The sequence below is a fragment of the Melospiza georgiana genome, chromosome 11 (assembly GCF_028018845.1).
Source record: "Melospiza georgiana isolate bMelGeo1 chromosome 11, bMelGeo1.pri, whole genome shotgun sequence".
Taxonomy (NCBI): Eukaryota; Metazoa; Chordata; class Aves; order Passeriformes; family Passerellidae; genus Melospiza; species Melospiza georgiana.
Window position 1 is genome coordinate 9,244,488 of NC_080440.1, and position 10,565 is coordinate 9,255,052.

Here is a 10,565-nt window from a genome sequence, read left to right on the forward strand (position 1 = left end):
TCCCAGCCCCGCTGCCGATTCCCGCCCGCTGTGCCCCCCAGCCCCGCTGCCTATTCCCGCCCCGCTGTGCCCCACACCCGGTGGCGTCCAGCTCCCACCCGGGGGAAGCCGCTGCGGGCCCCCGTGGCGGACGGCCCACGGGGCGGAGGCGAGATTTGCTCTGCAACTTTATTCACACGGGGTACTCTGCAGCCCCCATCCCGCCTGTCGCCGCGGGGCAGGCGGGGGCCGGGCGGCGGGAGGCTGGGTGCTCGGTGCTCGGGGGTCCAGGCCCTCGGGGATCACTGGCAGGTGTTGTAGATCTGGACCTGCTGGTTGATGGTGGCCAGCACCTCCCTCATTCTGGCCTCCAGCCCGCCCAGCTGGGCCGCTTTGGCATCCAGCACCCGCTCGTTCCGCTCGTACTCCTCCTCCAGCGCTGCGGGGACACGGGAACATGAGTCAGCCCGGCCTCCCACCGCTGCCCCCAGCCCCGCCCCAGCATCCCCGCTCCGGCCTCACCTCGCAGCCGCTGCAGCTTGCCCTGGGCGTCCTGCAGCAGCCCCGCGGCCTCCTCCCGCAGCTGCTGTGCCCGGCTGCCCGCCTGCTGCACGCCCTGCGTCCGGTGCTCCACCAGCTCCTGCGCTGTCCGGTACCGGTCCCGAAGCGGCCCGTCCAGCACCTGCTGGGCAGCGGGGCTGGTCAGCAGCATCGCCACGGGACCCCTGTTGCCACGTTGTCCCCCTGATCACCCACCTGCTTGGCCTCGCCGGCCCGGTCCCGCGCAGTGCTGGCTGCCTCCTGGGCACGTGTGGCTGCCAGGCTGTTGTTTGCACGTTTCACCTTCAGGGCGTCAGTTTGCCTGTCCAGGAGCCCGATCTGCTCCATGGCACCTGCCAGCTGCTGCTCTGCACTTCCTGTCTGGGTCTGCATCTGGGGATGGTGGCATGGGAGTTTGGTGATTGCACAGTGGGGATGGGGTCCCCTGGTCGTAGGGATGGGGCTCTCACCGTGGCAAGGGCACTCTCGCTGTGCTGGATGTCACCAGCAGCCTGCTGCAGCGCCCGCTCAGCCATGCCCTGGGCTTGCCGTGCCTCCTCCAGCGCCTGCCGCACGGCCTCAGCCGTGCCCCGCACTGCCTCTGCCCGAGCCCTGCGGCCACATAGCAAAGCCTCAGCATGGCCTGGGCTGGGCTCCCCAGAGGGATTGAGTCCTCACATCCCTGGGCTCACCTGGCCCGCTGGGCATCCTGCAGCAGCTGCCCAGCCTGCTGCACGTCACTGGCTGTCTGCTCCAGGATGGCGTCCACGCTGGCCAGGCTGCGCACCCGCGTCTTGATCTCCTCGGCCAGGCGGTGGATCTGGTCCGGTGCAGCGGGGAGTGACAGCTCCAGTACCCGACTGGCTACCACCTCAATGCTCTCAGGATCAGCCCCCTCCTCTGCAGGTGGAAGCAGTCAGTGTGTTCGCTGCAGCACACTGGGGTGCAGGGGGCAGGCAGGCCAAAGGGTAGAGGGGAACATCGGACAGGGCAGGGGGGCCAGAGATGGCTGCAGGGCACAGGATGGCTGGGGCAGGGCAGGGACCAGGCAATGCAGCATGGGGCAGGGGTGGCACAGCCCACATGCAGTGTTGGGACAATGCAGTGCAGTGCAGGGTCAGTGCAGTGTGGTGCAGGTGCACAGCCACAGAGCCCTAGGTAGGGGTGGCCAGCCCTCCCGGCATGCTGGCACTCACGGCTCAGGAAGGCCTTGACATGGCTGATGAGCTCCCTCAGCTCCTTGTTGGAGCTCTCCACACGGGCCCTGGTCTGGTTCGCCTTGTCCAGGGCTGCCTGTGCTCGCAGCCGGGCCTCGTCTGCCTTCCCCTTGGCCTCTGCCACCTGAGCATGGGCAGAGACCCTCGGTGCCAGCCCCAAGGGCTGCAGAGCGTGGCTGTGCCACCAGATCCCACCAGCACCCATGGGCCACACACCTTGTGGGAGAGCTGGGCCATGTCGCTGGCAGCCTGACGCAGCTCCTCCTGGGCGTGGCGTGCCCGGTCCAGAGCACTGTCAGCCTTGGACACGGCTCCACCACAGCTCAGACCACCACAGCGTCGTCCCCCGTCCTCATCCTGGCACCCGGCACCCCCACAAGGGCTCTCAGCACAGGGCACATCTCCCACCACACCGCAGACCTGCAAGGCAGCACAGGATCAGGGCAGTTCTGGGGGCCATTCCCCAGCTCCCTGCCCGTGTCCCACCTTCTCGTTGAGCGGCTGCAGGCTCAGCGCCTGTGCCCTCGCTGCCAGGTCCATCAGTGCCCGCCGGCTGGCTGCGTTGTGGCGGTTGAAGCCATCCCTGTGGCTGGCCAGGAGCTGCTCAGTGCGCTGCCGAGTGCCGGCCGAGCTGCTGACAGGGCTGGGCACGGCACGGGTGGAGGCGTCCGCCCGGCGCTCGGCCTGCTGTGACTCCTGATAGGACTGACGGATACTGTCATAGGCACCTGGGGGGCAGGGACACTGTCAGACCCCCGGCCACGGCCTGACCGCCCTGGCCTGCCTCTGTGGTGCGGCTCACCAAGGAAATTGGAGGTCTTGAGGGTGTGTAGCCGCTGTTCCAAGTCCTGCAGGCTGTGGTTGAGGGCGCGGGCACCCCGGTCCACAGTGTTCAGCACATGGCTGGCATTGAAGTTGGCATCCTGAGCGGCCGTCAGCTCCCCTTCCACCCGTGTCAGCCTCTCAGTTGCCTCCTCGATCTGGCGCCTGCAAAGCAAGGGGGTGAAAAGCTGCCCCTCGGCTACCCTGGGAGCCGTGCCCCGTGCCAGGTGCTCACCGCAGCCCCTCCATGGTGCGTGTCAGGTGGGCAGCGGTGGCAGCAGTGGTGTTGCGGGCGGCCACCACGTCACGTACAGCGGCCAGTTTCTCCTCCAGCTGCCGGAAGGTGCCCTCGAAGGCGCCGGCAGCCCCGGTGTGCTGCAGGAGCCTGGCCCGCTCTGCCAGCGCTCGGGTACGGGCAGCCAGATCCTGCACCACACGGTCCCAGTCCCCGAAGCAGGGGTGGCAGGGCTGGCAGGCAGGGAAGGTACCAGAAAAGCCCCGGGCACACTGGTCACAGCGGACTCCAGAGATGCCAGGCCGGCAGTCACAGTGGCCGCTGCTGCGGTGGCACTGGGCACTGGCTATGCCACGGGGGTCACAGTCACAGGCTGCAGGGAAAGTAGTGTCAGGGCACCAGAGGCTCCACTGTGGTCCCCCCACTGGCACCGGCTCTCACCTCGGCACTGCTGCCGCGGGTCACCCCAGTGCTGCTCCTGGCAGTCGGTGCAAGTCCGGCCGCCAAAGCCTGGCCGGCAGGAGCACTGCCCTGTGAACTGACAGACATGGCATGGCCAGGCTGGCACTGCTGCAGCACGCCCCCAGCCCTATCCCATCCCCCAACCCCTGTCCCTGACGTGTCTCACCTGGTTGCAGGTGGGTGACAGGGAGTGCTGGGGGTGGCAGTCACAAGGCTGGCAGCCTTGCCCGCTGGCCAGGTTCCAGTAGTTGGGGCTGCAGCGGTCACAGCTCTGGCCCTCCACATGGGGCAGGCAGTGGCACTGCCCGCTGTGCCTGTCACAGTGGCACTGCTGCGGCCCACAGGTGCTGGCATCAGTGCCCAGGGGGTTGCAGGAGCAACCTGGAACCAAGAGGCACTGAGCAGAGATAGAGTTGAGGGAATGAGGGCAAGGATGGGAATGAGATCGGGATGGAGATGGGATGGAAGTTCTGATGGGGACAGAGCAGGAGTGGGATGATGATGGATGAGGGTGGAAGCAGAATGGACACAGAGATTGGACAAGGATGGGGTAGAGACTGGAGGAAGGGAGAATGTGTGCAGCATGAGGACCACTGGTGGGGATAGGATGGAGATGGGACCGGGGTCAGGATAGAGCTGGAATAAGGACAGGATGGGGATAGATGGATGGCAGTGGGGATGGGATGGCAATGGGGACAAGAATGGGCATGAGAATAGGATATAGATGGGAAGGAATAAGTTGGACATGGGGACAGGGACTGGGCCACAGTGCTGGGGCTGGGCAGAGGAGACAACCCTGTTACAGGGCAGGGCTGCAGGGACTCCCCAGCCCGGTGCACAAGCAGGGGCAGCCATTGGTGCACATGGGACTATTGCACACATGGTCCCCAAGGATGTGTCAGACCCTGGAGGCAAGTCTGTGTCTGTCCCGGCAGGCAGTGGGTACTCACGCCTGCAGCTGTGTCGTGTGGCATCCCCGTAGAAGCCGGGCTGGCACTCGGCGCAGTGGGGCCCTGCGGTGTTGTAGAGGCAGCGCAGGCACTGCCCTGTGCGCCGGTCACACGCCTCTGGGTCCGTCACGTCGATGTTATCGTGGCACTGGCAGGGCAGGCAGCGCCCGCCCTGCAGAGGGTCCCCATAGTACCCAGGGGCACACTCATCACAGCGGGAACCTGCTGACACAGAGCGCTGGGCAGTGCCTGGGGACAGGGCACCGCAGCAGGCACTGAGTGTGCCCTGGCAGGTACCCACCTGTGTACCCAGGGCTGCAGTGGCAGATGACCTGCTGGGAGTGGCTGTCTTGGTAGCAGGAGGCAGCGAAGTGGTGGGGGGTGCTGGGCCCCTCAGGACAGGGGCAGGGCCGGCAGTGCTGCCCGGAGCCAAGCACTGGGTTCCCAAAGTGTCCGGCTGCACACCTGCAGGCACGAGGTCAGCAGGAGCTGGGGCTGCTGGCAGCACCCTGCCCCAGTCTGGCCACGTACCCCACCTACCTCTGGCACCTTTCCCCATCCGTGTGGTCACGGCAGCGCAGGCAGCTGCCTGTGCGAGGGTCACAGCTCTCGGCGTGCCCGTTGCACTGGCAGGGCCGGCACACAGGGAAGCCCCAGTGGCCCGGCTGGCAGCGGTCACAACGTGGGCCATGGGTGCCTTCACGGCAGGGGCACTGCCCGGTGGTGCTGTCACAGATGGTGCTCACTGAACCCTCACGGCTGCACTGGCATGCTGGAAGGCACAGCACCCACAGCGTCTGCCCCCGAGCTGTAGAGAGCGCCCCTTCCCCATGCCCCCAGCCCTGGGATGCCCGGGCTCCTCTCCCACTGGCACTCACATCGGCACCCGCCGGGCCCAAAGCCAAAGGTTCCCGGAGAACAGCGGTGACAGCGCCGTCCCATGACATTGGGTTTGCACTGGCACTGCCCACCCTGGGGCTGGCACTCAGCACTGAGTGAGCCCTGGGGATCGCAGAGGCAGGCTGTGGGCAGAGAGCAGGGTCAGTGTCAGCTGCTGTGGGACAGGGGCAGGACAGGGTGTGGGGCTGTACTCACGCAGCGCCCCATCATGCAGGATGGCTGAGAGGCTGTGCAGGAGGCTGGAGCAAGGCTCAGCCACAGGCGAGGGCCCTGCAGCGTGGAAAGGTTGGGCACAGCGGTACCGCTCAAAGGTTTCCCGGCGCTCCATGGAGCTGGGGTCACCCGCAATGAACATCTCCAGTGAGGAGTAACGGGGCAGGAGCACCAGCTGCGGGGCAAAGTCAGTGGGACATCACGTCCCTCTCTCCCTGTGTTCCCCATGGCTGCATCCTATCCCCCTAAAGGGTTGCTGTCCCCCATCCCAGTGGCCGTCTGCCCCTCACCGAATCAATGAGCACACTGGCAGTGGGATCCTGATGAGCAGCAGCACAGCCCAGTTCCAGGCGGAGCATGTAGGAGACACCCTGCTCCAGACAGATGGGCTGGGACAGCACCACATACCTGGATGGGGGCAAAACAGAACAAGGGCAGCCATGTGCCTCCAGTGAGCCCCAGCACAGCCCAACCCTACTGAGGTGTTTACCTGGCACCAGAGGGGAGGCTGGTGGAGAGCTGGTCATCAGCAGGGATGGTGTTTCCACAAGGGCTGCTGGCGGAGACAGGGCTGGGGCGCAGCACCTTCAGCCTCACCTCCTGCCAGGCCTCTGGGTGCTGGCAGCCAAGAAGGGGCAGTGTCAAAGAGCCTGACCATCTGGAACTCCCCACCACTACCTCCCAATCTGGCAATATATCACACTGCTGGCTTCACCATCTGGTGCTCACCTGTGGCTCATAGCGGATGACCACATTGTACTCAGTGGAGAAAGGCACATCACTCACATGGAACTCCACCCAGCCGCCTTCCAACATGCGGGCAAAGCCTGTCCCTGTCCAGGAAGCTGGACGGTCTGGGGGCGGCTCACGCTCCACCACTGAGCCCTGGTGCAAGCAGGTGTTGTGAGATGGGACCCTGAAAATCACCTTGGCCAGCAGGCACTGCTCTGCCCTGAGCAGGGAGGCAGACCACTGCCTGCTGGTCTGGGCACCCTGCAAAGGGGCACCCACTGTGCTGCTCTCTCTGATGTCCTCCCCAGGGACACCTGCATTCCTTACCTGATGCAGCCGTGCATCCTCCGCCTCATAGGTGTAATGATCCAGGTTGATGCGGTAGAAACCGGTCTCCACCTGCTCACACTGTCGTCCTATCACATGGCTGCGGCACTGGCACTGCCCCGTCCCCATGGCACACCTGGTACCCCAGCAGCACCATCAGCCCTGATGCCAGGAGGGGTGTCCCTTGCCCTCTGCATCCCCACAAAGACTCACAGGTTGTTGCGAGCACCTCCCACATCGCAGTCACAGGGCCGGCAGCCCGGGAGGTCGTGGCTCAGTCCCCAGTGCTCGGGCTGCAGGGGGTCACAGGGTGTTAAAGAGCAGCTGTCTGTGTGCTGCAGTGCTGAGTACTGTGCAGGGGCCGTGGCACAGCCCCACTCACCAGGCACTGGTTGCAGCTGCGCCCGGTCACCAGCCGCTTGCAGAAGCACTCCCCACTGACAGGGTCACACCGGCTGCCATCAGCCACCGTGCCACGGGGATCACAATGGCACCCTGCATGGAGAGCCAGCAGTTTCCAGCAATGCCAAACCATGTGCCCAACCCCAATAGGTGCCACCCCGGTACCTACTTCGGCAGCCTTGCGGGTTGTCGGCGCTGAGGCCGAAGAAGCCGGGTTTGCAGCGGTCACAGCGGGGACCAGCCACGTGCTCCTTGCAGCGGCACTGCCCCGCAATCAGGCCCCTGGCTGGGTCATCAGCACCGTCACACAGCCCACCATCCAGAGAACCCTCAGGGTCACAGTCACAGGCTGGGGAGACAGGCAGGGTGAGCACTGTGACCACCAAAGCACCCCCCTGCACAGCCTGCCCCGCACTGACCTCGGCACACTGCGGGGTCCCGCAGGTCCTTGGTGGGGTCCTTGTAGTAGAAGGGCTTGCAGAGGTGACAGCGACGGCCCATGGTGTTGTGCTGGCAGCCATCACACACACCCCCACTGCTGTTCCCCGTGGCCAGGAACACGGCCATGTCAAAGTGGCACCGCCGTGAGTGCTCATTGCAGTCACAGCCTGCAGGGACAGCACCGTGGCGTGGCATGTGGCACCACGGCCCACACCTGGCAGGCAGCACCCCAAGTGCCAAACCTCCCCTGCCTGGGCTCTCCTTGCTGACATGCAGCAACACAATCCCAAACCTCCCCAAAGTACAGCCCTGGCACCCTAGACACCCTCAGCCAGTCTGCATGATGCCAGTCACCACCAAACCGCATCCCACTGTACAACACCCCAAAACCCCTGGCATAGCACAGCCTGGCAGCTCTGGCACTGGGATCACTGTGCCAGGAGCTGGTGCCAGCAGGGCACTCACGGCGACAGGCGTTGGTGCTGGAGCCCTCAGCCGGGCGCCAGGGCAGGTCTTGGTAGAAATCCTCACAGCGTTCGCAGTTCAGCCCCTGCGTGTGGTGTTTGCAGACACAGCGCCCGTGCACCTGCCAGGATGCCACGGTGAGGGGCTGCGGGACCAGGCGGCACAGCTACCCAGCTGCAGCAGGGCACACAGGCCTGGCCTGCCCTACCATGCCATCAGTGGTGGCAGGGGCCCCGCTGAGCGGGGCGCACTCAGAGGCGTGCCCGTAGCAGAAGCAGTTCCCGCGCATCACCAGCTCGTAGAGCGCGTAGTAGTACTTCTCCCGGATCTCCCGCCGAGAGTCCAGCAGGTTGTCCCCCAGGGTGTGCAGCTTGGTGAGGTTCACCCGCAGGTTGGTGACACGCAGCAGGTCTAGGGCAGGGAGAGACCCCTGTTGGCACAGGGTGGCTGGGCACATCTATGCACAGCTCAACTCTGCCAGGCACAGCTGGGCTGGGCTGAGCGTGGCACAGGAGGCTGTATGTGGTTCAGAGGAGCTGGGCATGGTTGGGATGGGTTGTGCACAGCATGGGGTGTCCATGCAGGGCTGCACAGTATCAGGCTGGTCTTTTGTGGTTTTCTATATCACACAGTGTTGGCCCAGGCCCGTGCATGGTTTGGCTCACAGGCACGTGGTTGCATGTGGCCAGGCTGGGCTGCACGTAGCTGTGGGGGTTCGGCTCCCACACACGTAGCTGTGCACAGTCTGGCTGTGCGTGGGCAGGGCTCTGCATTCCCACAGCAGAGGCAGGCTGGGACCCCACCAGTGCAGAACAGCACTCTTGGCACAGCACCTTTCACGTGTCTCAGGGCACTCACCTTTGGGGGCCGTTCCCAGGAGATGGTTGTGCCTGGTGTGGTGGGTGCAGCCTGGGGGCCTTGGGAACACAGGATAGCTTCCCCAGAACTGCATTTTCCCAGAAGCCCTGCCCTGCAGATTCCACCCCTCCTGCTCCCAGGCTAAATTTAGCTTGGGTGGGTGATTAACCCACTGTGTCCCATGCCCAGCCTGACTTCCCATCTCAAACCACAGCTGGTGTTGGGCTCAGCTGTGGCACAGCCATCCTCCTCCATTTAACCCAATGCAGCCTGATCTTCAGCTGCTCTCACAGGGCAGGGTGCAGAGGGGCCCAAGACCCCGCAGGCTGGATCAGGTCCTGATCCCTGTGTAGGGCCCAGAGCAGGGAGAGAGCAGCCAAAATAGCTACACCCAAAATAGAGCAGCCAAGCAGGAGCCCAGATGGCCGGCGACTCACTTTGGATGGCAGGGCTGTAGGGGTCCCGGATGGGAATGGCAGGGTCCAGCACCCGGTAGATGACCTGGAAGGGACAGCAAGGTGATGAGAGCAGTGCAGGGGATCCCCTGACTCTCCTGGGACATTCGAGGGCCTCACCTCCCCCTCAGTGGAGGGCTCGATGTCAGAGTAGCGGGACTCGCAGACGACATCATCGATGCGGCGCGGGGGCCCGTGGGGCACGTGGGGAAAGGAAGCAGCGCAGTCGTAGGCGAAGTAGCGATACACCTTCCAGGTGTGCCCGAAGTCAGCTGAGCGCTCCACCAGCATGGCCGCAGGCCGGAACGTCTGCGAGACACCCGTGTGGGACAGGGGATAGCCCCACAGTCCCTGAGGGCGTGATCCATCCCGTCCTGTCCCAGCCTGGATACCCACACGCTGGGACCCACCTTGAAGGTCATGATGAGGTGGGTGAAGTGGAACTCGGCCTCCAGGTCCAGCTGGATGCTGACATGCTCCACACCTGGGGGTGACAAGTGTGACAAGTGGAAGCACCCACTCACGGGTCCCGGGGGCTCGTCCCCCCCACCCGGCAGTGGTCCAGGGGCGCGGCCACGGCCACGGGCTGAGTCACACTTCCTCAGTGTGGGAGGAAGGGAAAGAGAGCCCCTCGGGACAGGACAGGATGCTCCACCATCCCCACCCACTACTCACCGTTCTCTGACTGCCACCAGGCTTTCTTGGGGCGGGGGGCAAAGCTGGTGACCACGTTCTGGATGCGGTGGCTGTTGGTGTTGGTGCGGGCATCGTAGGGCCGCCGGGAGTCGCAGATGAAACACTTTTTCTCCTCCTGCGAGTTGGAAGGCTCAATGACGCGTGTCCCCAACCGTGTCCCGTGCCCCTCATCCTTGTCTTGTCCCCCCAGGTCCCGTCCCACTCACCTGGAGGTGGCTGACGATGCAGTAGGGCTGGGGCCGGCGCAGCCCGCAGGTGGAGGTGGCACTCAGGCGGGCTGCTCGTCCCACCAGCAGGTCCCCGGTGGCCGGGTAGCAGCTGCCGCGGGCACAGCCCTGGGGGGAATCGGGGGCCAGGGCCGCCCCCAGCCCTGCGGAGCGGCGGGCGGCTGAGGGCGCTGCGGGGCCGGGGGGGCCGGGGCCGGGTTTCCCCCCGCCGCGCCCGGGGCCCCTTCCGCGACCGCCCGGAAACGGGACGGCGGGGCCGGGCCGGACCCTGGCGCCCACCGGCCCCGCCGCGGCGCGGGGCGCGGACTCACCGGCCAGCAGCGGCAGCAGCAGCAGGACGGCGGGGCTCCGCTTCGCCGGGCTCCGCATCGCGGGGCGCCACGGGGCCACACGGGACGGAAAGGGGCGCAAAGGGCGCGCAAAGGGGGCGCTCGGCAGGTGCCCACCGGTCCCGTCCCGTCCCGTCCTGACTCACCGGTTCCCCTTCTCGTTCCCGTTCCCAGTCCTTTCCCCGTCCCCTTCCCGGTCCCTCCCGGCCCCTCCGAACTGGCGGCAGGCGCAGCGCTCGGGGCTGCGCGGAAAGCGCGGGGCGGATCCCGGCTGGAGCGGGGGAGCGGGCCGGCCGGGAGAGGCGGGAGGAGGCA

The 10,565-nt window shown here is 65.8% G+C and overlaps 1 protein-coding gene across 2 annotated transcripts; it reads right to left on the bottom strand.

Moving 5' to 3' along the window:
• Positions 1-154: 154 nt before the first annotated feature.
• On the bottom strand, positions 155-10,440 carry LAMB2 (laminin subunit beta 2). 2 transcript variants are annotated; one of them, XM_058031771.1, is made up of 33 exons: positions 10,233-10,440; positions 9,901-10,064; positions 9,674-9,809; positions 9,409-9,482; positions 9,119-9,307; positions 8,981-9,044; positions 7,894-8,096; positions 7,686-7,806; positions 7,199-7,387; positions 6,949-7,128; positions 6,760-6,872; positions 6,591-6,670; positions 6,378-6,513; positions 6,048-6,203; positions 5,809-5,936; positions 5,609-5,726; positions 5,301-5,493; positions 5,084-5,227; positions 4,746-4,977; positions 4,507-4,670; positions 4,206-4,427; positions 3,422-3,636; positions 3,235-3,331; positions 2,794-3,166; positions 2,539-2,723; positions 2,223-2,464; positions 1,953-2,156; positions 1,716-1,860; positions 1,212-1,419; positions 990-1,131; positions 736-912; positions 502-661; positions 155-418 (listed from the first exon to the last, which is right to left on the bottom strand). In XM_058031771.1, exons 1-33 carry the CDS (start codon positions 10,288-10,290, stop codon positions 282-284), a joined length of 5,349 nt encoding a protein of 1,782 aa, XP_057887754.1. In that variant the 5' UTR covers positions 10,291-10,440; the 3' UTR covers positions 155-281. The 2 variants fall into 2 exon arrangements, with proteins under 2 accessions (XP_057887754.1, XP_057887753.1); XM_058031770.1 differs by having other exon boundaries at positions 502-664.
• Positions 10,441-10,565: the final 125 nt, after the last annotated feature.

Bases quoted from the DNA above. Each gene is read 5' to 3' on its own strand.
- LAMB2 (XM_058031770.1), bottom strand. From the start codon at position 10,290: ATGCGGAGCCCGGCGAAGCGGAGCCCCGCCGTCCTGCTGCTGCTGCCG. The intron at 9,483-9,673 runs GTGAGTAGTGGG...TGTCACCCCCAG, and splicing joins CTGGTGGCAGTCAGAGAACG to GTGTGGAGCATGTCAGCATC. The intron at 6,514-6,590 runs GTGAGTCTTTGT...CTGGGGTACCAG, and splicing joins GGAGGTGCTCGCAACAACCT to GTGTGCCATGGGGACGGGGC.